Source organism: Rhinolophus ferrumequinum, chromosome 12 (assembly GCF_004115265.2).
Source record: "Rhinolophus ferrumequinum isolate MPI-CBG mRhiFer1 chromosome 12, mRhiFer1_v1.p, whole genome shotgun sequence".
In the NCBI taxonomy this organism is placed as follows: domain Eukaryota; kingdom Metazoa; phylum Chordata; class Mammalia; order Chiroptera; family Rhinolophidae; genus Rhinolophus; species Rhinolophus ferrumequinum.
In genome coordinates this window covers 31,662,797-31,686,336 of record NC_046295.1, presented here as the reverse complement: position 1 = coordinate 31,686,336, position 23,540 = coordinate 31,662,797, and the positions used below count along the sequence as shown (strand labels likewise).

General features: G+C 35.0%; 1 protein-coding gene across 1 annotated transcript; it reads left to right on the top strand.

Moving 5' to 3' along the window:
* The first annotated feature begins 92 nt into the window (after positions 1-92).
* On the top strand, positions 93-22,535 carry CDC37L1 (cell division cycle 37 like 1, HSP90 cochaperone). The gene is made up of 7 exons (XM_033122159.1): positions 93-406; positions 4,184-4,465; positions 7,126-7,219; positions 13,488-13,603; positions 13,973-14,095; positions 18,091-18,255; positions 21,943-22,535. Exons 1-7 carry the CDS (start codon positions 275-277, stop codon positions 22,042-22,044), a joined length of 1,014 nt encoding a protein of 337 aa, XP_032978050.1. The 5' UTR covers positions 93-274; the 3' UTR covers positions 22,045-22,535.
* The last annotated feature ends 1,005 nt before the right edge of the window (positions 22,536-23,540 follow it).

The window sequence follows — 23,540 nt, the reverse complement described above, 5'->3', positions numbered from 1 at the left end:
CTTCCAAACGCACCCGCTACAGGGAGGCCCCGGGACACACCTCACAAGCCCCCGCCCTCCAAGCCGGAAGTGACGTCCTGAGTGGAGTCCGTCTTTTTCCGCCGTCCGCCGGTGGCGCGGCCCAGGCTAGTGTGGAGCGTGCGTCGGCGTCGCGGCCAGCAGAGGAATTCTGGGTAACGGCCCCGGCCCGCTGGGGCGGCTGGCTCCGCGCAGCTGGATTCACTGACGCCAAGTCTGTTGGCAGTGGGGGTTATAGAGCCTGGGGCAGCCGGACATGGAGCAGCCATGGCCGCCGCCAGGACCTTGGAACCTCCCTCGGACAGAGGGTGAGGCAGAGGAAGAGAATGACTTGGACGTGTCCCCCAGTTCTCCCCGCTGCCCACAACTGCCGGGCGGCGGCGCCCAGGTGAGAGGGGGCCCGCTTTCTGCTAGGGGAAGGAGAAATGCCGTTGCCAGGCCCCTAGAGTCCGGTCTCTGCGACCCTCTTCTGTGCCCTGTTCTGAGCCTCCACTTCAGCCGTGGGGATCGGGGGCCTGATGCCATCCTACCGCTATTGTAGCATCTTCAAAGGACTTCGAAGAGAGGCTGGCCATGTATTTCCAACCTCCACCTCCTCGCACACCTTTTCACCGTGGCCAATTCCATCTCACCCTTGGAAGACGTTTCCCCACCCCCATCCTGACAGATTGGGGGCGGCTCATGTTATTAACATTGACCCTTTGTCCTCTTGTGCGTGCTTTTATCCGAGCGTTTTATTCTGTTGAAGACTCTAATACTTGTGCATAGTTGATAGGAGCAGTGAATGGTTGTATTTCAACATTCACCGAGCTCCTGACTTAAAAAGATTTCTCATCCAATTACACTGACTTTTGACATCTAAGTAAATTCTTTAAACCTCGCTTTTGATGCTGGCGTAAATCCTCCTATTCGTGTGACCATTTTACCCCTAACGGTTGTTTTAGTTTTGCTTCACTTCATTCTCCAGTAAAAACATCTACCCACACGTTTGCCTTTTCCCTCAGACTTCTTCCTAAGATTCCTGATGCTACTCATGGTTTTCACACCAGCATTCATTCCTCTGAAACTTATCTACATGTGATACATCATTTAAGGATTTTTTGGATCCTATCTTAGGGATTGCTTATGTCCTGGTTATTTTCACCTTGTCTTGGTTATTCTCCTAACCTGAGTGTGTTTGGAAGTATATTTCAGGATCACAGACTAAACACCAATATGTTAAATGAAACGGATTCTGAGTGTCTGCTTTCAAGGTTTCATGCAAAATGGGGTTCCTAAGAGCTTAACTGAATGAATACAGTTTTTCTCTAAACTCATCTTGCTAGCTGTTAATGAAAATGAGCGATTTAAATCATTTGCCAGTAAGTGTAGGGTCATCGATTGAATGCCCAACTCATGGGGGTTGGCTTCACACAGAAAATGCTGTTTCATAACCACAGACTGTACTTTGGCCAGCCAGTCACTGGGAAAGTGCAAGACATTTTTTAGGAGGACAGAGTGAGAGTTGATATGTCAGTAGTCACCCACTAATAATGGATCACTAGTGTCATCTTTATATACAAAATATGTTATATAACCACATAATGAATGTGTTACAGAGAGAACGAACAGCAGCTGCCATTGTTATTTTGAAGGCATATGGAGAGGATAGAAGAATTTCAGTGCATTGTGGTTGAATTACAAAAATAGCCTAAGAAACTCAATTTTAAAAATACCTGTATTAAGTTTTACTTGTACACTTGGAATTACAAGCTTATTTAGCTGAAAGGAATTTTAGAAGTGAAGAGGCTTATCTCCTTCATTAAAAGTGATTTCCCTGAGACCATACAGCTAGTGAGTGGCAAAGTTGAAATTAGATCCCTAGTTTTGGCTCCTAGTACAGTGTTTTTTCCAACGTACTGCACTGTCCATCCTGTGATGTAACGTAAACCCTTATTTGGCTGAAACTACTTTTGAATGATGTTAAAACTTGTGATTTCTAATCCTAAATCCATTCATATGTTTATAACCTTATTTGTCTTACTGGCTTTAGGACTTAAGTTTTGGATTGAAATATTTGGAAATAATCAAATGTTTAATTCAATTCATAAACATTTTATAATCTTTATAAAAACAGCTTTGGTTTAATTTTACCAAATATGTGGACTCTAGACATCTTAACGTCATATGTGATGTATAGATCTGAGATCCAATTAATGTAAAGGCAGTATGGAATTTAGAGGTCAGTTTGAAAGGGTTTTTTTTTGTGTGTGTTTTTTAATGTAAAGTTACATTAGTAGATCTTAATGCTAACAATTCCTTTTTCAAATTTATGTTCATTAAATTGATGTTTAATACCCCTTTGAAACCTCAATATATTCACAGATAAAATATGACTTTATTTAATCATCTCAATACATGTTGGATAGTTTGTTCAAGTGGCCAAATGTTGTCTGTGGAGAAGAATTTAAACAAATCATTTTTAGAATTTGGAGATAAGATTTCTGTGTTTGATTTGAGAAATGATTTGAGAATTTGCTCCCACATGATTCGAAAATGCAAGATCCATTTGTCCATATCTCCTTTCTTAGTATATCTTTGTCTTTTCTTACAATATAAATTTTATAGCTTCATTTTTCTCCTTTTCCTGGCCCCTTAAGCATAGCTAGTCTACACTTTTTCTGGATTCTAAGTTAGCAAAAAACAATAAATACTTTACTTGGTTAGTTAGGGCCATGTGGTGCTTGGGCTCCAAACCTGCTAAATGAGTAACTAAAACATCTGAGTAACAACAATGGCCACGTTTGCCCCAGTAGAAATCTAAGTTTCCCTGCAGAAGACTTAGATGAGAAGTATGGATGGGCCTTGCATGCAGCTTGGCGCAGAGTTCTTGACCACCACTAGTCTGTTCCATGAAGTAGAGAGGCATTTATTCATCTAAGATTTATTGAATTCTAGCCCCAAAGAAGCTGAGCGTTGAGTGACAACACCACTATAGAAGTATGCATAACTTGGGTGAAGAGGGAAGGGATAAGGGAAAATTTAAGGATGTGATGACAGAATCTAGAAGGAAGATAGGAGTTTAATGTGGCGGGGGGAGGGGGGCTGGGGAGGAGTTCCACATTGAGGGGTGGATGGAGAGAATAAGCAAACAAGTGGAAGAGAAACTAGAACTGAGTCCAGAGAGATAATAGGGCGTGAGATCATGAGGGACAATGCCATGTCACAGAGTTTGCACTTTATCCCAAGAGTCTAAGAATGAGTAAAATTACCAGATTTGTTTTTTGGAGAGATCAAGTCTAGCAGAGTGGAGAATGGCTTGAGATGAGAAAGGCTTATTTATGTAATTAAGGTATGAAATTCTAAAAGTTTGAATAGTGATGCAGATAAGGGAACAGACTGGGGTAAAATTATTCTGAAGACTTAGTTTGAAATTGATCTACATTTTGGCTAAGAAATCACAAAGAATGTGCCTTCAGCTTTTGTTTTATAGAGCTGGGGATATAAGGCACCCATCACAGTGCCTTACATTTAGTGGTTCAGTAGATGTTAAACTAATTACTGTTGCTTCTGAGTGGAACAGAATCACCACGGTGGACCACTTGGCTTTTAAAAAAAAGTAACTTCACCTATTTTGGCTAGGATTAAGTTAAAAGGTATCTATTTGATATAGTCAGTTATAAATAGAAATTGCCAAAAGAACTTCTTAGATCACCAAGGATTGGGATGATACAGAAAGAAAATAGAAACCAAGAAATGATTACTTTTAAATAAAAGGTTCTTTGCCGTGAAGAACTTGCCGTGAACAAAACTCTAAAGGTCTGGATTTCAGCATGTTGCGAGATAAGGCGATGAACTAGAGTTAAGCTTTTGTTCTTATTCTGCTATGTCAGGGTTATGAAGACTATAAATGGAATGTTTGTTGAACACAAACTATATGCAGGACACTGCTGTTGCCAGGCTTTTTGATGCTGTTGTTGGGGGAGGGGCACAGAGTAACAAAGTCGCTTACAGTCCAGTTAATGAAACAAGGCCTACAATATAAAAATGTAACTACATATACAGAAGGCAGGATACTATGCCAAAAACATTGTATAGAAATCCGTGTCTAAAAGAAAATAGAACTGTGCTGAATAAACATACCTGTTGCCTTCTTCATTTCTTGCAAATACTATTTTTCATCCAGATGTATAGCCCTGGGATTGAAATGGCTTGCCAAAAGCAGAAAGAGTTTGTCAAGAGCTCTGTGGCGTGCAAATGGAATCTCGCTGAAGCTCAACAGAAACTTGGTAGCTTAGCACTGCATAACTCTGAGTCCTTGGATCAGGAACATGCCAAAGCACAAACAGCAGTATCAGAACTGAGGCAACGGGAGGAAGAATGGCGGCAGAAGGAAGAGGCTCTAGTACAAAGAGAGAGAATGTGTCTGTGGAATGTGGATGCCATTAGCAAGGATGTTTTTAATAAGGTATGACCTTTTATTGCACCACAATGAAAGAAGAATAAACTAAAGTGTTTATACAAACCAGTTGTGCATATTTGACAGCAAAGCAACAGAACCTGTAAACAGTATTCATTTTGGATGGTTTATTAAAAGCGCTTATTGCAGAAACCTATATCCCCAATAGTGTTTAATGTGTGTAGTCCTTAATACAAATATATGGCTGCAGCATAGCACACTGAATGTAAGTGTGGGCTCTGAAATCGGACTGCCTCAAATCTCAGCTTTGTCACAATGCTGGGCCAGTCACTTCACATCTCTAAGCCTCAGTGTTATCAACTATATGGGGTGGGTATGAAGACAAAATAATAACGAAGCGTGGGGCGTGGCACATGGTAAAGCTCAGACGTTATGAGCACTTTCCGATGTTGCTGTGCTGTCAGCTTGCGATCAGTTTTGTAACACTAATGTGTAGTTACTGGATTTACTAAATAAAGTCTTTTGTTGTTATTTACCAGTATGTAGTTAGGAAACGTCAAGTAGTAGTGTGGGTTTAGTATTATAAGCTTTACTAGTGAAAGGACTAGTACAGTATTTACGCCGAGTTTATTAAGAGCAGTTTTCTGTTTCTCACTGGATTATACAGGCCTTATTCTTTGACTTTTATATCTGAAGTAAATATGCGCAATGAAATTCAGTCATTTTCAACTAATGTGTAAAATAGGACTTCTTTCAATTTGTACTAAACTTAACTCTCAAACTTCAGGGATAGACGACTCATTCTAGTCGAAGTCCACATTCACTTTCTCTTTAACCATCATTATTCTCTGGGCTTCTCAGTCTACAGCTGCTTGTTTCTGTTCTGGCTTCCATTCTCAACCTACCCTCTTAAGCACTACACTCTTAACTTCTTTCCCCAGTCCAGCTCTAGTTCTGCTACAGTAAGTAATACATGTAGGTAAATGTATAACACCGTGAGCCCTATTAGTACTTTATTCTTTAATCAAGAAAAATTGTAACAGTACGATATGCTTATTGTGAAAAAGAAAAAAATATATAAGTATGCAAAATAGAATTGGAAGGCTTCCTTCACTATCAGTTCTGTTTCCCAGAGATAACCACTGTTACAGTGAGTCATATTTTTCTAGATTATTTTTCTGTGCTTGTACCAGTTTATAAATTTTTCCTCCCTCACAACAGGATCATTCTTTGTCTGAATGATTCACTATGTCAGTATATGTTGTTCAAAGGTGTGTATCGTAAGTTGTCATTTTATTTCTGGTTTGTATTTATACACAAAAACTATTCAAAATAATTTTTTTTTCTTTCAGAGGGAATGATCGAAACAGTGTTTCTTTGTTTTATAAGTTAATGTCTCTTAACATAGTGGTCACAAAGAATATATTTTCATTTGTCTCTGCTTTTAATTGTTTTTTTTTAAACTTAGGTTCTAACAAGGCCTACATTTATACCACAAATTAATTAGGACTATCTTTATGTTCCAGTCATTTGCTCAAAATCGTACATTGCTTTTGTCTGGGAGCTTGAGACTTGAGAGGACTGGTCTAGATCTGCGCTGTCCAACTTGGTAGCCACTAGCCACATGTGCCATTGAGCTTGAAATGTGGCTAGTCCGAATTGAGATGTGCTGTAAGTGTAAAACACACACCAGATTCCGAAGACTTAGTACCCAAACAAAAAAGTAAAATATTTCATTAATAATTGTTTATATTGCTTACATGTCGAATGATAATATGTTGGATATGTTGGGTTAAATACATATGTTATTAATTTATCTGTTTCTTTTTGCTTTTTATTGTGGCTAATAGAAAATGTTAAAACACATTTATGACTTGGATTATATTTCTACTGGACAGTGCTGGTCTAGATAGCAGAATGTATAAAGGAAAAAATGCTTTTATTTTGCAATATATAAACTTTGATGTGCTTCCTGGTTATAAATGGGCAGAGAGCTGGTTTGCAATTTTCATTTTTGGCAGTGATGATCTCAAGGTTTAAATATGATCACAGAATGTTCTGAGAAACTGTTCTGCTAGTTTTTCTGGCCAAATACAAACTTCATCGTGGTCTGTTTTATGACTTATTTAATTGAAAATAAATGCTTCCTTAATAGAACTTTGTACTGGATTTCAGAATCAAACTGTTTGGCCTTTCCTAAGAAAAAAGTCTACAACCAAGGTCTATTTTAGGTTTATGTCTTATCGGAGAATTTATAGTAACTGTACTGTATTCTCTATGTGCTTTGAATTTCTGAGTTTATTTCCAGCAAGAACTCCAAAGATTAGGCTAAAGTTGCAAATATTTAATGGAAATGAATAATGAAAAACATAAATTATGCATGTAAAGGATCTTTCTATACCTACCTTTGATAGGGAAATTTAGTTTAATAAAAAAGTTAATTCATTTGTTTTTCTGTATAATTTCTAAAATAATTCTATAATTTTCCACATATCTATCATTTTTATACAAAAATAATGAAACTCCAGTACAAGTAAATGTTAATTGTTTAATAGAGTTTAACTGATAAATTTAACGATATAATATCAGTATAATACTATACCACCTTTTTATAGTGTCTATAGGAAGGATTGCTAGACATTCAGTCTCTGAGAAAGAAGAGTCATTTAGAGTATAAAATCTAATTTTAACTTCAATTTTTTTCTTAGAGTTTTATTAATCAAGATAAAAGAAAAGAGACAGAAGATGAAAATAAATCAGAATCATTTATGCAAAAATATGAGCAAAAAATCAGACATTTTGGTAAGTCTACTATTTTGAGTTTCCTTCTTTTGTAACGTTCGATATCATAAATATGTGTACAAAAAGTGGATTTATAAAATGGGGACCAAAAAGAAGATAAGTGACAAACTCTAGTTGTATAACGACTTCTGGCACAGTTCTATAGCTCTTGTTTTAGACTTGGTGGGGAGGTCATAAAAAAATGGATTGACAGAGTAAGCCAAATTGTGAAGAGAAGCAAATGTATGTAATTTATTATTATATAATACTACCCTCTAAGACACGGTCTTTATTTACTCCATAGCCTCTTTCTATTTCTTGTCTAGTCTTTGCTTTTTTCTCTTTCCCCCTTTGCTTCCTTGTTTTGGTATATGTGGTTATATGGTTGTAGGATTTGCATTCATTTTTTCCCCCAGATTTTGGATATGATGCTATACAATTCATGCAGATCCTTGAACGGTTATTCAGATAAATACAGTAATAGGAGTATGTATACAAAAGACTGAAAATTAGGTTATAGGGGAAAAGTGGTGAGATAGTGATTGATGTAAGTGAAGGCTTCCCAGAGGAGGTAACATCTGGACTAGATTGTGAGGAACACATAGGAGTTTTCCATGTGGATGAGGAGGCAAAACAACAGCACGTGCAAAGGCAGAGTTGGAAAACAGCATGCTGTGTTCTAAGATTTATAAGCAGGGTGATCCTGCTGGAGTGAAAATGCAATGGGAAGTGTTAGGAGTTAAGGTTCAAGGCATATTTTCTTGATCCCAAGTAATATGTTAATTTAGTAAACATAGTTTTTGTTTGTAATATGTTAGGCTTTTTAAATGACATTTTGAGATCTTTTTCCTATTGATATTTCCTCCACAAAGCCTTTAGAATTTCATTCATCCTTCATTTACATCAAGACAATGGATGCTACTTTAGATTTTTCCCCTTTTGTTATGCAGTTTATTCATAAAATATTCATTTTTCTCATACTTTTTATTTTTTAAAAAGAAAATAAGCTATGTGTTCTATTTAAAAAATAGTATCTGAAGAAATAAAATTTACCCTGGTACATACTATTATAATTCTGGTATTATTTATAATAGAAAAATAAAAGAGAAACAGTCTTCCCTTTGATAGACCTTCAAATCTTACATGAGTAGAGCCCTGAGTCATAAGCATGAAAAGCAAAATTTTTGTACATGAGTCTTAGTTGTGATAATGTAAGTTGCCACTCTCACCTATAGTTCTTACTTCCTAGGCCTGTGTGTTCTGCTATGGGAAAAGAGTACCATATACTCATTACTCTTTCACAACATAACTGCATCTGGTAGACTAGCATCCCTCACGGTGTTGTCATCCAGCTGGCATACTATAGGCTAGTTGCTTTGGAGCCATGGGAAACCTAGTGGGTGTGAAACAGTTCCCTCACTTTTGCTGTAAACATGGTCAGAAGCAATTTTGTGTGGGAAAATATCCTAACCTCACAAGCTATAGTAACCCCCCTAGCACTATAACGTATGTGTCTTCAATAAAACATTTTACCATTCTGTAAAACCTGCTGTTTCTGGGTAGTGATGTGCATAAGTCCAGTGAATTTCAGGAGCCCATTGTCTTCATTTCTTTTGCTGTAAAATGAGTTTCTGGGTCAAGAAATAATGTGGTATAGGGAATAACTCAGTAAGACCACAGATGTATTACTGGTAGAAGCATGGCAAGGAAAGAAGGCAATTCCAGATCTAAAACGGGCTTGTTCAAGTGAGGAACGACTGGCCCCTCAAAGGTGAAACGATACCAAAATAATCACCCTGTTAGTTGATGGCCGGCAGGTCTCTCCAGCATACGATGCTATATTGAGGTTTCAGCACTGGTTTCTGCTCCTGGCAAATTAGTGTTCAGTGACTGTCCTGGAATATAGATGGGGAAATCCCAGGCATCATCTCAAGTCTGCCACCATGACCCTAGTTTATCAAATATTGTGCAAGCAGCGAGACGGCTGAGGAAAAAGGCTGACATGACAATCACAAATGATTAATAAGCAATTGTTTTGCTATTGCATGTGTGGGCTTCCAGTTCCTCCTCCTATAACACTGATTAACCAGAGCCTTACTGTCGTCAAAGCCAACCAGACCTGATAGCCACTCCCACATGCACATTGTGCCCATTTCTTAGTGGAAATGCACATCGACTTTTACTTAGGAGGAAATAGCCTACTTGCTGCAGCCCATTGGATCCCCAGAAATGTTACTAAGGTTGTAGGCTCTCAGAAATTTCCTGTCTTTTATTTCCCACTTCTGGCATGTTTATATCTTACCAAGACATCTGGGATACCTGCTACTTTTTGCTCACCAAGTTCCATCAGTGTAAAGTAGATCAACTTACAGTCATGTGGGATGATGAGATAATCAAAGTCCCTGTGGCCTAAATTATGGCACAGAGTTGATAGAGACCTGAGTTGAGACAGTGAAAGTTTAACGCTGTCCTTGTTGGGTGGATGCAGATGTTTCTGGTGTTGTATGCTTATTGTGGTAAAGGAAAAAAAGCATTTGCCAGAGTAAGGACTACATTGATATACTCCTTTGAAGGAAACACATCTGGAATAGCAGCTGTAATTCAAGCTTCCAGCTAGAGACTTTCCAAACTTGAACTGCATTCCAGACTCTTGGAAGACGTGAGCCTGGTACATGGGAGGCTGTGAGAGGCTGCAGACGCTTCAGACCAGTGCTTCTCTAGGGTGTACTTAATTCTTCCAAGTTCTTCCTAACTTTCCCTGTGGTATTTGTTGACTATTTTACGTTGCTTTTACCTTTATAATTAGATGAAAGTTGCCATCTGATGATAGATGGTACAACTATATCACAGAGTATTATGAAGCATTTTATTCCCTACATTTGTATTTAATTTATTTAGTTAATCCACATTTTATAAATATAAAATACCAATTTAGAAACACAATCTGTTTTCTTTTATATTTCACAAAATAGTTTTATTCAAAATCATATGCAACTTTGACATCACTGTCTTTATGATCATCAGAGCTGCTTTTTGATGATCTAACAGTTTTTCGTGGCACATCATCAGTCCAATTCCAGCAAGGGTTAGCTGTAATAGAGCACTTTTTAAAATCTGTAGGATGGTGTCACTGGAAGTTTTATCAAACACTATAAACATTTGCATAAGTACGATGATAGGATCTTTTTCAGTTATACTGAAGGTAGATAGATATTCAGTCTCTTCAATGTAATCACTTATATATTGCTTTTCAAACACATTAATATCCTATTTTTGAAAAACATTTAATATAAAGTATTTTTGAATAGAGTGTGAAGTGAAATGAGTAGAAAATTAATATGTATGGTATGATTCTAATTTTGTTTCTTTAAAAGTCATTAAAAAATAAACCCAGAAGGAAATACATCAAAATGTTAACATTGTTTCTTGTAGAATTGTAGATGATTTTTATTTTCTGGATTTTTCAAATTCTTCACAATGAATATACTTTATTTTTATAATCTGAAAAAATATTTTTAAAGTGTTTATACTAAGATTTCAAGGATGGCTTAACATTAGAAAATTCATTAATATGATTCACCATATTAATAGACTATAACAGTATAACCACAGGACTTAGTGATCAGTTTGATGTGGGCGGAATGGAAATGACAGGAATTTCTAGAATTCTTGATTGGGTGACATGGAGCCTAGGAAGCACTATAGATGGCAGGGAAAGAAAAATGGGTTTAGTTTCAAATAAGATGAGTCTATGTAGGGGCATGTAGGTAGAAATTGTCATCTGGTGGTAGGTGATTGCGAATACAGGAGATCTGGGGTTCAAGAAATATACAAAAAGAAGTCATACATCTTTCAGGAAGAAATTCACAACCTAGTTAGGAGATTTTTAGCACATCAAGTAACTAAGATGATTAATATAATTTAAAGGATTAAAATCTATCTTGCAAAGAAGAAAAGGAAATCAACAAGATTGTGCATTTGGGGACCATGTTAGGAATCAGGTGGAATGTTGAGAGCTGATGGGTGGATTTAGATGTTCACCAGGAAAATTTAAAGGTGAAAGCATATAATTAAAATATTTTAATTTGTCAAAGTAAGGTTTTTCAAGCATTCAGAGAAATTGGTTCGATAGTTTAAATGACTAGATTATCCTTAACCAAAGGATTAGCTTAGAATGAATGAATGATGAATTGTTCATATTGCATTAATATTACCTAATGTTTATCAAGTGTTTACTCTCTGCCAGACACTGCTTTAAGTGCTATAAATATGTATTAACTCATTTAATCCTCACAATCCTGTTAGATACAGTTTTTAGCCCTATTTTACATATAAGCCCTATTTTACTCTATGATGTGGAGCATAGAGGTATAAAGGAACTTGCCCAAGGTATAGTAAGTGGTAAGTAAGGCCAGTATTTGAACCTGGGCAGGTTAGCCTTAGAGTGTGTTTTCTTAGTCATCTTGCTAGATTGTGTTACTCTCCATTTGTTTGTAAGTTTGTTTACAAATTCCAAAATAACAGTAATTTGTTGCATTCTGTTGCACTAAGTCATTGATTCTCTTGATATATTTTGTTCATAAAATTTCACATTCTTCCCACAAAGGTCTGTATGGACTACCTGTAACCTAACTTCTCAATTTCATAATAATTTGGTATACATTTTTTAAATCAAGTCGTAACAAGTATATCTCAGATAAAGAAAAGCTATGGTTAACCTCAAGTGTTAATTTTATCTTGGTTATTAAATAGATAGTTTAAAAACTTTAACATTTAATGACACCCTTCCTCATGACCTCTACAAGTGTCACTAACTCGTATTAGAAACCAAAATGGATAGGATTTTCGTTCCTCAGTGAGTCATAAGGCTACCATGGAGAAGTAAACAGGAGAAACAATGCTCTCTGTGGATAGAGTTGAAAATAACCACCTCTTCAGAAGTGTAACAAAGCTAAGGCAAAACTGCTTTACAGGATTTATTTTATGGCTTGAGGTATAAAAAATAGGATTATGCCTTTACATGTGACCCCCCCAGAAGTTATTAGACTCTTTAAGTATAGTTTGAGAAGTTTTAAGTAACTTCCATAATCATTCTGCTTCTCAGTTTAAAATGACCTAATCACTGTATCCAAAGTGTTGGGGAAATTTATAAAGCTTGTAAAATTCCATGAGAAAATGCTGAAATGCTTTTTTCCCGTTTTTTCTTTTTAAATGAGGAAAAAAATAATCTTTGTTTTTCAGTTGATTCTCGTGTGTTGCTAAATGTGTATTTCTCACTAAGACATTTGTCCTAAGAATTCTTCTTTCCTGTGTTCTGATGTGGAACTTAAATACATAGAAGTTCCTTTTGTGTCTAGAGGAAAGATTTACTGCCAGACTATTGAGACAGCCTTATAAAATTGCCATGATAATTCAGTATCATCTAGACTTCTAGGATGAGTCTAAAGAGCCTAAAGCTGGCAGAGTTATATTTAATTTATTCAAGCGTAAAGCTGACTGGACAAAATTAACTAAAAGCTCGACACTTTGCTGCCTCCATGATTACTTGGGTGGTATCAACTTTCTGACTAAATTTCTTACTAATTTGGATAAAGATGAAGACATACCTTAAGTAGTATTTGGATTAATTTGGTATTTTGAAGCAAGGTAACAGCCATTTGCAAATATGCTTAACTAATTTTGAAAAGATTTTGTTTTCTGCGTACATAATCATCATGACTACATGGTTAACGTGATTAAAATGGTTAAAGTATATTTGCTTTTATAATACTGACTGGATTGGTTTCCCATGCTGCAACATTTGACCATATCATCTTAGAAGTTTTTAAATAAATTAGAAAATAGTTTTTCTGACTCTTCTACTAAATCTTTGTTTGTAAGAGCAGTTTATTGAGGTTTTGTTATTTTTTTGCATCTTTCTAATAGAACAAATTGTATTCTATGAATAAATAATATTGAGCCTCTTAAAATCATCTGTATTCACTAAGATGACCAGCCATCTCAGTTTGCCCAAGACTTTGGGCATTCTCTGGATGCAGGAGTTTTGGCTTTAAACCATTCACTCTACTTCATCCTGACTAATTATCTGAAATAAAACTGAATTTTGGAAGCTATTTCCAATATATTGGGTATTGCTTTAAAAGAGTTTTATCCCTTTTCACTTGCTCTTTTACCATAACATGTTGCTGTGGTAATATGAATTGTCTTTAAGAGAATCATTTCAAAATATCATTTCTTCACTTATAAGGAGAAAGTATTTGATATTCATGGTTTAATTCTTTTTATACAGGTATGTTGAGTCGATGGGATGATAGTCAGAGATTTTTGTCTGACCATCCATACCTTGTATGTGAAGAAACTGCTAAATATCTTATTTTATGGTGTTTTCATCTGGAAGCTGAACAGGTATTGTGTGAACCCTTGAACTTCTGGGAACCTTAGCAGAATTCTGGTTTGGTTTTTTTGGTTGTTTTGTTTTTTACATTACTTTAAATGAAAGCAGGAAGGTCATTAAATAGAACTACAAGTGTTTTTTTTTGTTTTCAGATCTACTTGAATTTACTGTGAGAATATTTTTTTAGTCATTTCAGTTAGCATATGGAAATTTTTTTCTAATATGCTTTCCCTGCTCCCCCCACCTCTTGTTCCCATGTACTCTAAACCTTGTTCTTTTTAACCTATTAGAAAATCATGTTTTCAAAATCCAAATAGTAATCACAATATTAAACATATTTCCAGAGGTATTTCTTATCATTTTAATCTGTTTATTTTTAGAAAGGGGCTTTAATGGAACAAATAGCACATCAAGCTGTTGTAATGCAGTTTATTATGGAAATGGCCAAAAACTGTAATGTGGATCCAAGAGGATGTTTTCGTTTATTTTTCCAGAAAGCCAAAGTAAGTAGCTGTTTGGTATTGTTAAACGGGGAAGTTAGGCCTTAGCTGAAACTTCTTTGCTCCATACACATCAAAGGAAGCCATTCAACCAGGATGCCAAAGGCTCAATTCTGTAGATTTTATACTAGGAAGAAAAATCATACCACTGATTTCATGCTAATTTAGACATAAGGGAGCTATATAAGAAGCTGTACTTTAGCATGTATGTGAAATTGAGACCTATTCAAATAAATGTATGTATTCAGGAAAATTAGAGTGTTCCATCATGTATTCATTCAATAAATACTGAGTACCTACTAATGCAAACACACAGCTATTTAAGATGCTCAGGATAACTAATATAATATTGTATGTCAACCGTAACTGGAAAATTAAATTAAAAAAAAAAAACTAGTAGGTAAAACATTTGAAAATAATAATGTTATTTATTTTCAAATAACCTTTATTTTGAAGATTACTGGTGACACACACACAAAAAGATGCTGTGGATACAGTGTTGAATGAAACAGATGCAGTATTTTCCATGTATAGAACTCACAGCTTAGTGAGAAATCAGACTTTTGTAATGAAAAAATAGGAAGCAACCTAAAAAGTTCAATGAGGAATGCTTAAAACAAAACAAAACAGATAAAACCCTGTATTACATAGAATATTATGCAACCATTACAATTACATTTTGAAGAATTTTTAGTAATCTGAGATAATGCTTTGCTATAGTCAAAAGAAGTGATATATGTATATATATATACAGGATGCTGTTGGCCATGTTAAAGAAAAATAAGTATGTCTAGAAAGATTAACTACCATTTCACACACACTCAATTAGTAATAATTTGAAAGTTGTACAAGAAGTAGAGCGATAAGAACTCACACTCATTGCCTGTGGGAGTATAAATTGTTACAACCACTTTGGAAAATTTCCTTGCAAAGTCGAATAAGTGCCAGCACCCAAAAATTCTAGGTATATATCCTAGAGAATAGATTTCTCAATATGTGATCCAGGGACACTTGAGGGTCTGCAAGACCCTTTCACAAGGCCCTGAGTCAAAACTGTTCATAATATCTATACTAAGATGCTATTTGCCATTTTCACGCTTATTCTCTCATGAGAGTGCATTAGAAATTGGTAGAAAATCACATGTGTGAATCCAGCTATCTTCCATTAAGTTAGACTTCTCTCTAATTCTTTTTGTTTTGGAAATACAGTTTTTTTAAATAAAAATATAAATGTTAACATATAATGAGTTTGTTATTGTTATGTTTTATTTAATATTTTAAAATTTTCTCAGTTTTAATTTGTAACACAATAAATATTAACAGATGTAGCCCACATAAACAGAAGCTCTTTAGGTTCCTCAGTAATTTTCAAGAGGGTGAAGGAGTCCTGAGACTATAAAGTTTGAGAACTGTTGCTGTAGAGAAACTCTTATAGATGTGCACTGGATACCATAATTTTCATAGTAGAATTGTTCAAAACAGCAAAAGCCCGGGAAGAACCCAAATGTCTGTTAACAGCAGAATGAATAAACTGAGGTATATTCATTTGGTAAAATACTAACCAGCATCAGCATAGATTGAAAAAACGAGAGTGAATAAAACAAGTTACAGAATGATATATCCAGTACCAGTATATCCAGTATATTTAAAAAATATTTTGTGTCTTTTATAAAATTCAAAAACAAGCAGAACTAAATATATTGAGGGATACATATATAAGCAGTAAAACTAAAGAGGCAAAGGAGTAATTAAGACAAAAGTCATAATTGTAACCTCAGAGAGGGAATGCTCTCAGGATCTGGTTTCTAAGGTACTAGTGAATAAACTATATATTGTACATGTTCTTGCATATATGATACATTTTAGTATGCACAGAAGTGAAAAGGAAATATACCGAAAGTTTAACTTATATTTAGGTGGTGGAATTATAAATGATACCCACTTTTTCGTATACTATAATAAACATATTTCCTTTTATAACTAGAGTAAAACATTATATATTTAAATTAAAAAAAATACGTATCAGTGTTATAGTAGTTCTACCTTAAATGCTCTAAACCAGGGGTGTCCAAACTGCGGCCCGCGGGCCAACTGCGGCCCGCGATCCATTGTTAATTGGCCCACAGCAAATTCCAAAAATATATTTAGTTTACTTAAATAAACCAGGTGAGGCAACACGTACTTCACCTCGAGTGAGTGGCCCGGCTGTTTGTGTATTTTACCGCTTATGGCCCTTGGTGAAAACCGTTGAAAAAAGTTTGAACACTCCTGCTCTAAACCCTTCTAAAGTGTAACCTAAATAGGAAATTTTCCCAAAACACTAGTCTTAATGAATAAATGATTGAGTTGTTATGTTAGTTAGGCTTCTGATGGCTATTCTAAATTTTCATTTAACACATAAGCATAAAAAAAAAATCATACTTTCTTTTTCACTTTACATTAATGAATATTATTGAGCTAGTGCTTAATAGGATAATGGAACATAAACTATATACATTCTTTGAAAGTTACTTTGACAAAATTGAACTGAAAGGCACTGAGGTCTTTAGATCTTAACATTGTGTTCATAATTTTTTTTTTAATTACAGAATAACTTTTATGGGTGCTTGCTTTTTGCCAGGTACTGTTCTAAGCACTTTACATGGATTAACTTATTAAATCCTCATAACATTTTATAAGGATTATTATTTCTACTTTACAAGTGAGGAAATTAGCATAGAGAAATTAAGCAAGCAAGTGACCCATGGGTACTTAATAAAACAGAAATCAGTCAAATCTCTCTAGATCTAAATCCCTGGGCCTTAGGCGTGCAGTAAGATCAGCAGTGGTGCCACTTGATTCCTTTAATAGTTTGTCGCATAACCATTTCAGAAGGGTTACTTTTGGTTATGAAGGCTAACATTCCATATGTCCATACAAGTACCATATATTCACCAAAGTGAAATGCTTTAATTAAGGAAATGATTCTAAATTCAGAAAAAGACAGAATGGCAGCATAGAATGTTGTCTGCATTATTTGTATAGTTACTGATGCTAATAACTAATCCACAAATTTTAATCTGATTACACAAACTAAACTACATTAAAAGAACAAATAGCATTGCAGACAAATGGGCCCCGTGATACTAAGGAATGAGACTTTGACAGACTCTTCGACCACTTGAACTTAAAGCCTGTGTTCTATTAGTGTAGGATATACACTGTGTCCTCCTTTATCTGCAAAGGAAACATTTGTAAATGAAGGCTACTGCCAATAGGGTGTTTTGTATCAGGAATTTTGCTTATATATCGTTAGAGGGAGTTCCCCTCCCTCAACATAACTCATCGTACATTTTTCTTTTCATTATGTTGAAAAGAAGGTACTTGTTAAACTAAAACACTAAGGTATTTCAATAATGAAGTTGAATGTTGAGTCTTATTTGGTTTCATTGGCTTTTACAGATAGGGAGTACAGGATCAGGGAATTACTGGAAACAGGTAATGATAGGGTCCCTCATTAATTAGTGGAGAATTATAAGTTTTTAAGACTATCCTTTGGCTTTGGGTTGGCAATGAGAAGAGAAGAATGTGAGGACTATTTTGGATCCTGTCAAGAATCCAAATAAATCAAGAGAAATACAGAAAAAGCCTACTTTTCTTTTGTTATATTTTTGTGTGTGTTTATAGAGGGTTTCTTTTTCTTTCCTTCCTTCCTTCCTTCCTTCCTTCCTTCCTTCCTTCCTTCCTTCCTTCCTTCCTTCCTTCCTTTCTTCTTTCGTTTGTTTCTTATTAGTTTGTTTATTTTGCTGAAGCAGAGGGAAATGGAACAAACCAGTCATTACTATTCCTATAAAACACGAAGTTTTCACAAATCTAACAGGGATCTTCATGAATTCTGCATTCAAACTATTCACCTCATCTTTACTTTCTCCACTTTAGACCTGATATATGCTTTTTAGAATTTACTGTGCGGTCTGAAATTCTTCAAAAACACAGTCTTTGCATTTTGTGTTTTCTAGGCAGAGGAAGAAGGTTATTTTGAAGCATTCAAAAATGAACTTGAAGCTTTCAAATCAAGAGTCAGACTTTATTCTCAATCACCAAGTTTTCAACCTATGACAGTTCAGAATCATGTTCCCCATTCTGGTGTTGGATCTATAGGTTTATTAGGATCGTTACCACAAGTAAGTTGGAAAAGTGAATATTTATTTTATAAATGTATTAGTTCACATAATTTTTGTTCCTTTGGACTTCTTTCTTCTTATATCTAATGTATGTGTAGCCATTTTAATATTCTTGCCTCAGAGGATAACTCTGAGTTTCATTTCTTACCATGTTTTGGCACTAAATCGCTTTCATCTCGTAGGTATTTAGAGAGACACCAAAGTCCACTCCTTTAAATATAGACGAGATGAGTTGTACCTAAGCATTCTTAAGGGCAGTGTTACTTACTGATCATCTCAATCATAAACTCCTCAAGATGGCTCTGAGGAACCGCACATTCTGAGTAGAACTATACTATTTAAGAATTTATTAAGGTGAATTAGTTTCAAAGCATACGTCCAAGTGGCAATCAAGGTGATCTGTCGCATGAGTGTATTTAGTGTTATCTTTGTTAATTGTTGGTGTTGCCTACCAAATGTCACTTTTTTAGTCCACATTAATGTAGCTTATGCTGAGCTGCTCTTTCTAGTAATATTGGCCAACTGTTTGAGCCTCTTCAAAGTCTACTGTTAGGTTAGATCAAGCTAAAACCATGTCACTAATATGAAAGAATTTATGTCAAAAAGAAGAGGAAGTTAGAGCACTGGTCTGCCTGATACAATTTAGGATTATTATTTTAAATTATCATTAGAAAGTTGTTGCGCATTTTGATTTTAGTAGCATTTTAATTGAGCCCAGTCATCTCTCATTTCAAGACCCCAAGATTTTAAGACCAGCTTCAGCCTAAAGTTTACGTCTGTCGCCTACACAGTGAAAAGGGAAGTCTCATTTAGAAGACAGTGTGAGGAGAGCCCTATGTTTATTTTTAAATCTCATAAAGTAGGAATTGAGATTTTCAGTATCTTGTCTTTATGTCTCTAATTTCACCATTTTAGTTATTTGTGTTGCAGGGCAGTGTAGGCCAAAGGGACAACTTACGGGAAGCAACTGATCATATTCAGCTCAGCAAAAAATAATATTCTCATGGATGGAAATAATCAAGGTCTGATTTTTAAATAATTAGTCATGCTACCCCACAGGTAGACATGTAATATTCTCCCTTGATTTGTCCTATACCTTACCTCTTAATGCTGTTTAAATACAATGGAGATTTTCTCTTAAGTTCCTTGAGAAATAGCCCACAGGGAACTAGTCTTTCGAAGGGAATTTTACGACAGTCACTGTCAAGTCCAATATATAAACCTCCCAAAATTAAGATGTCACATAATCAATACAAAGGAAAAAGGAAACTTTTGAAGGATGTCATTGATTCTAAACATAAGAGGGAAAGATACACACATTAAAATATCATAAGATGTTATATTAGAAAGTTACTTCTGGTTTGAGAGAAGTAAGTTCTTGTTCTGTGTATCAGATAGCAACTGAGATCTGCTAGGGATTCCTTGCAGTCATTTTGGCGGAGGGCCTGTTGACACTTTTGAGTTGCTGATATTACCAAGGTTGTTTAGACTTAATTCGTCTGGGCTAACAGACCAATTCCTCATTTTGGGAGAAGAGCATACTAGCCTAGTCCTGCTGAGCAAGAAGGGATGGATAAGATTTCAGGTGGATGAGCGGCAACCTGACATACTACGTTGTCAACTGAGAGCAGATTTGGAAGAAAAGCTTACCATAACAATAATAGCCCATTTTTATTATATCAGTTTGTAGATTGCAAAACACTATGGCATGTTGTATCATTTAATCTTCTCAAATACAGTGATTCATTTTCATTCATACTATGGATGAATAAATTAAAGCTCATAGAGGTTGTTAAGTAATTTGTCTGACGTCAATACAATAAATGATGGAGCTGATATTCTTTTTAATAATCTTTTGTTGCTATCCTACTTCACTGCTCGTGAACCAATACCATAGACTTTTGTTGAATCATATACAAAAATATAGGACGGGACAGTCAGTCATGTGCTCTTGGGAAGAACTGGTCACTGGGACAAGAAATGTGTTGAGAGTGTTACTAGATGAGAATATGGTGTGATCAGTGAAGTTTAAGTATAGATATGGTTAAGTAATATTGATTGCTTTTTGTTTTTTTAAGTCTCTTCATAATGACATCTTACAGTTCTTAGGAAGATGGATTAGATGAGTTCTGGAGAATCTCCTAAGCCAACTCTAATACTCTAAATTCTGTCATGGAAAACTGGAGCTTAGTCTTAATGGAGACTTTTGTTTTGAAGGCATTTGGAATTGGGCCTGGATTGTCAGAAAAGGTCTTAGCACTCTGTTTCTTTGGAGAATGGGATAATGTGATGAGAGCATTAATAATTTTTTACAAAACTTAAATTTGGGTAACACTGTAGCTTTTAATATCTTTCTTTAGTTGACAACAATCTTGTGAAATAAGCCAAGTACCATAATCCTTTGTTTTGAGAGAACTAAACCAAGGCTTCTTGGATAGAGACATAAGTAATAATTACCTTAGTTTATCCTATAGACTAGCTTTTAATTCTATTAAATTGTGATACATTATTTTCTCTTTGAGGATTGTGTTATACTAAGTGGTAAAGGCAGGATTAGAGCTAAGGTCCATGTTATTTTAGTGTCCCAGACCTCAGTCAGTTATTTGTGCCACTTCCTTCTTAAAGACCTGATTGGGAATAATCCAACTTCTGGCTAGCTTTTTTACTTTTACAATAAAAGAAGAATCACAAAACATTGTACTTTAGAGGATCTTTTAAAAACATTGTGTCCCTATGGGATGGGGAGGTTTAAGATATCTATGCCCAGTTTGGACTATTTTTCTCATTGGTGTTTAATAAAATAAATGAAACTAGGTGATACAGTAGTAAAACTCTAAGTAGGTAGTAGCACATATTCAGAACTATTCAGTAGACAAATTGAATTCTTGGGGAAGAAGTCCCGGGTCTTAAGGGCTTATGTCCCTATTCATGGTGCTTTAACAGATAATGTTTTGTTTTGTTTTGTTTTGTTGTTTTGTTGTTGTAGATTTTTTGCTTTTATTGAATAAGGTTTTCTGTTCCTGGTTTCAGAAATGGACAAATGAAACATTTATGAGTTCTTCTTTGGTATTAAAAATAAACAAAATCTAAATTAAACTGTTTTTTCTCAATTTTTTAAATATGGGTCTGAATACCTTTCAAAAGATTAACAGTTTCTCACTTGAGTTGGTTTTTACCTTTGAGAAACCAAAATAAACTCTGAAGATGGCTGTAATTTTTACTCAGTAAATAGATTTTTTTCCTTATTCAGGTGTTTTGCATTTTTAGTATTTACTGTTGGAATTAGATAATTTTCAAAATGCATTTCTGGCTTAAAGCAATGTTTATATTTTAAATTTTCAATAGCTATATACATATAATCACATGGAAGATGTAGCTTTGTATGATTCAATAATTAAAATCATATAATTTTGTTAAAAGGAGCAAAAAGCTAGTGTTTATTACATTTGTATTTTTCACATACATCATTCTGTCTTAATCACATCTCTTCGGATTAAGTGGTAATAGTCTATTTTTCTCTTTTCTGTATCTTCCTGGGTTTCAACCCAAGTCCGATTTTAAAGTCCATCTTCTTTGCTATTCTGCTATACTGCAGAGCAATAGAGAATGTGAAACTGAATATGTAGTTGCACATGCTGGCATAAAACTGGTTATCATCCTTTCTTCCCTGTACTTTTTTTTTTCCAGAACCCAGATTATCTTCAGTATTCTATCAATACAGCTCTTTGCAGTTTAAACTCAGTGGTACATAAAGAAGACGATGAACCCAAAATGATGGACACTGTATAATTTGGTTAAGACTGCTGAAGCCAAGTGCTATTTTGTTACAAGAAAGGAAGAACTTGGCTATTTTCTTGACACTTTTATGGGTGCTGCACTTTATTTTTGTTCGGTTTTTGATGGGAGGGGAAAAAAAAGAGTACTGAAACGTTTTGTAAATTTTTTTTTTAATGTGCTGCTAGGTTTTATTTTTTTCTGAAGAGGAGTGGTACCATATGTTGCAAGAAGTCAAACTGGACTTTTTTTTTTGCTACTAAATTTGCCTTTAATCTTATTGTTCTCAATTTTGGAATCAAAGTATGAAAATCTGCACAAACGCAATGTTTACAAGAACTGGTTGATTCTAGGAGGCATCGGCTATAGTCTCTTTTTATATGGATATGTACATGCCCTACTCTACAGAAACGATTAAAGATAAAAATGTACTTGTATCACTGCTAATTTAGCTGTCAAATCTGGTGTTTCATCATATTAAAAGCAATAAATCAGTAGTTGATAATCTACTTTACTAAATAAGCTGGGTGATACATACTAAAACAAAGTCTTTCCCCTTAAAATAATACTACAGTTGAATTTCGGCACCATCAGTTAAATCCTTAACTATAATATCAATTTATATATACACTAAATTAACACCCTAAGTATTTGCTCTATTTTTTCCAATTACCCCTTAAGTAGTCTCAAAACTGTATTCCTTGTAAGTTCGTTTTATCCTGTTGACTTTTTAATATTTAGGGTTATAATTATTTAAAAAGCGATAAAGGCTAATACAGATTTTATTATTTTTTTAAATAAGATCAACTTCAAGCTCACTCTTAATTTCTTTACTTGACATAGTCTGTGATCTCTCAGGGAGCAAGTTTTAAAAGAGTATACTAACGGTTTGTAAGAACAAACAGGAAGACTAATCTGATTTTTAAAATTATGGTTATTTTTGTTTCACTCTGACATAGGCTAAGGACTTTTTAAAATAGTACTGTAGAGCTGCCTCGAGCTGCCAACTGCTTATTTCTAAGAATTTGGTGATCCTTATTGGTAATGATGGTTTTTACTGCATTTGTCATTCCTCTCTGTAGCTCAGTTACCATAGAATGCTTCTGAGCTTTACTACTACTTCAAATATGCCAGGATGATTCATTTTATTTGGAATTAGATGACAGTGCTAATTATGCTATCCTTATTTTGTGAGGATTAGTCTTCTTTTAGGAACATGCACTTTGTGTTGGGTATAGCCTTTTGTTGTCCTGTTGAGACTAGTAGCAAATATTTGGAAGATGGCTAACTGGGATTAGGAATGCACGTCTGAACTTGAGAAACCAAATATTGCTAAGGGATCCATATAGTGATCAGACTTATGACTGTGGCCTCTTTTGCACCTTGTTTTAACTAACTGAGGTGACAAGGTACTCAGTACCCATAGAAATGGTGTGGAATTATCACACTTATGTAAGATCACAATCTTCCTGGTTTGCAGAATAAAACTCTTTCGTGCTTTTGATATAAAG

What these genes read in the sequence shown, in the direction of transcription:
- CDC37L1 (XM_033122159.1), top strand. Translation starts at nt 275, where the DNA reads ATGGAGCAGCCATGGCCGCCGCCAGGACCTTGGAACCTCCCTCGGACA. An exon ending in TGCCGGGCGGCGGCGCCCAG is followed by an intron (nt 407 to 4,183) that starts GTGAGAGGGGGC and finishes TTTTTCATCCAG; the next exon opens with ATGTATAGCCCTGGGATTGA. An exon ending in GCAAGGATGTTTTTAATAAG is followed by an intron (nt 4,466 to 7,125) that starts GTATGACCTTTT and finishes TTTTTTTCTTAG; the next exon opens with AGTTTTATTAATCAAGATAA.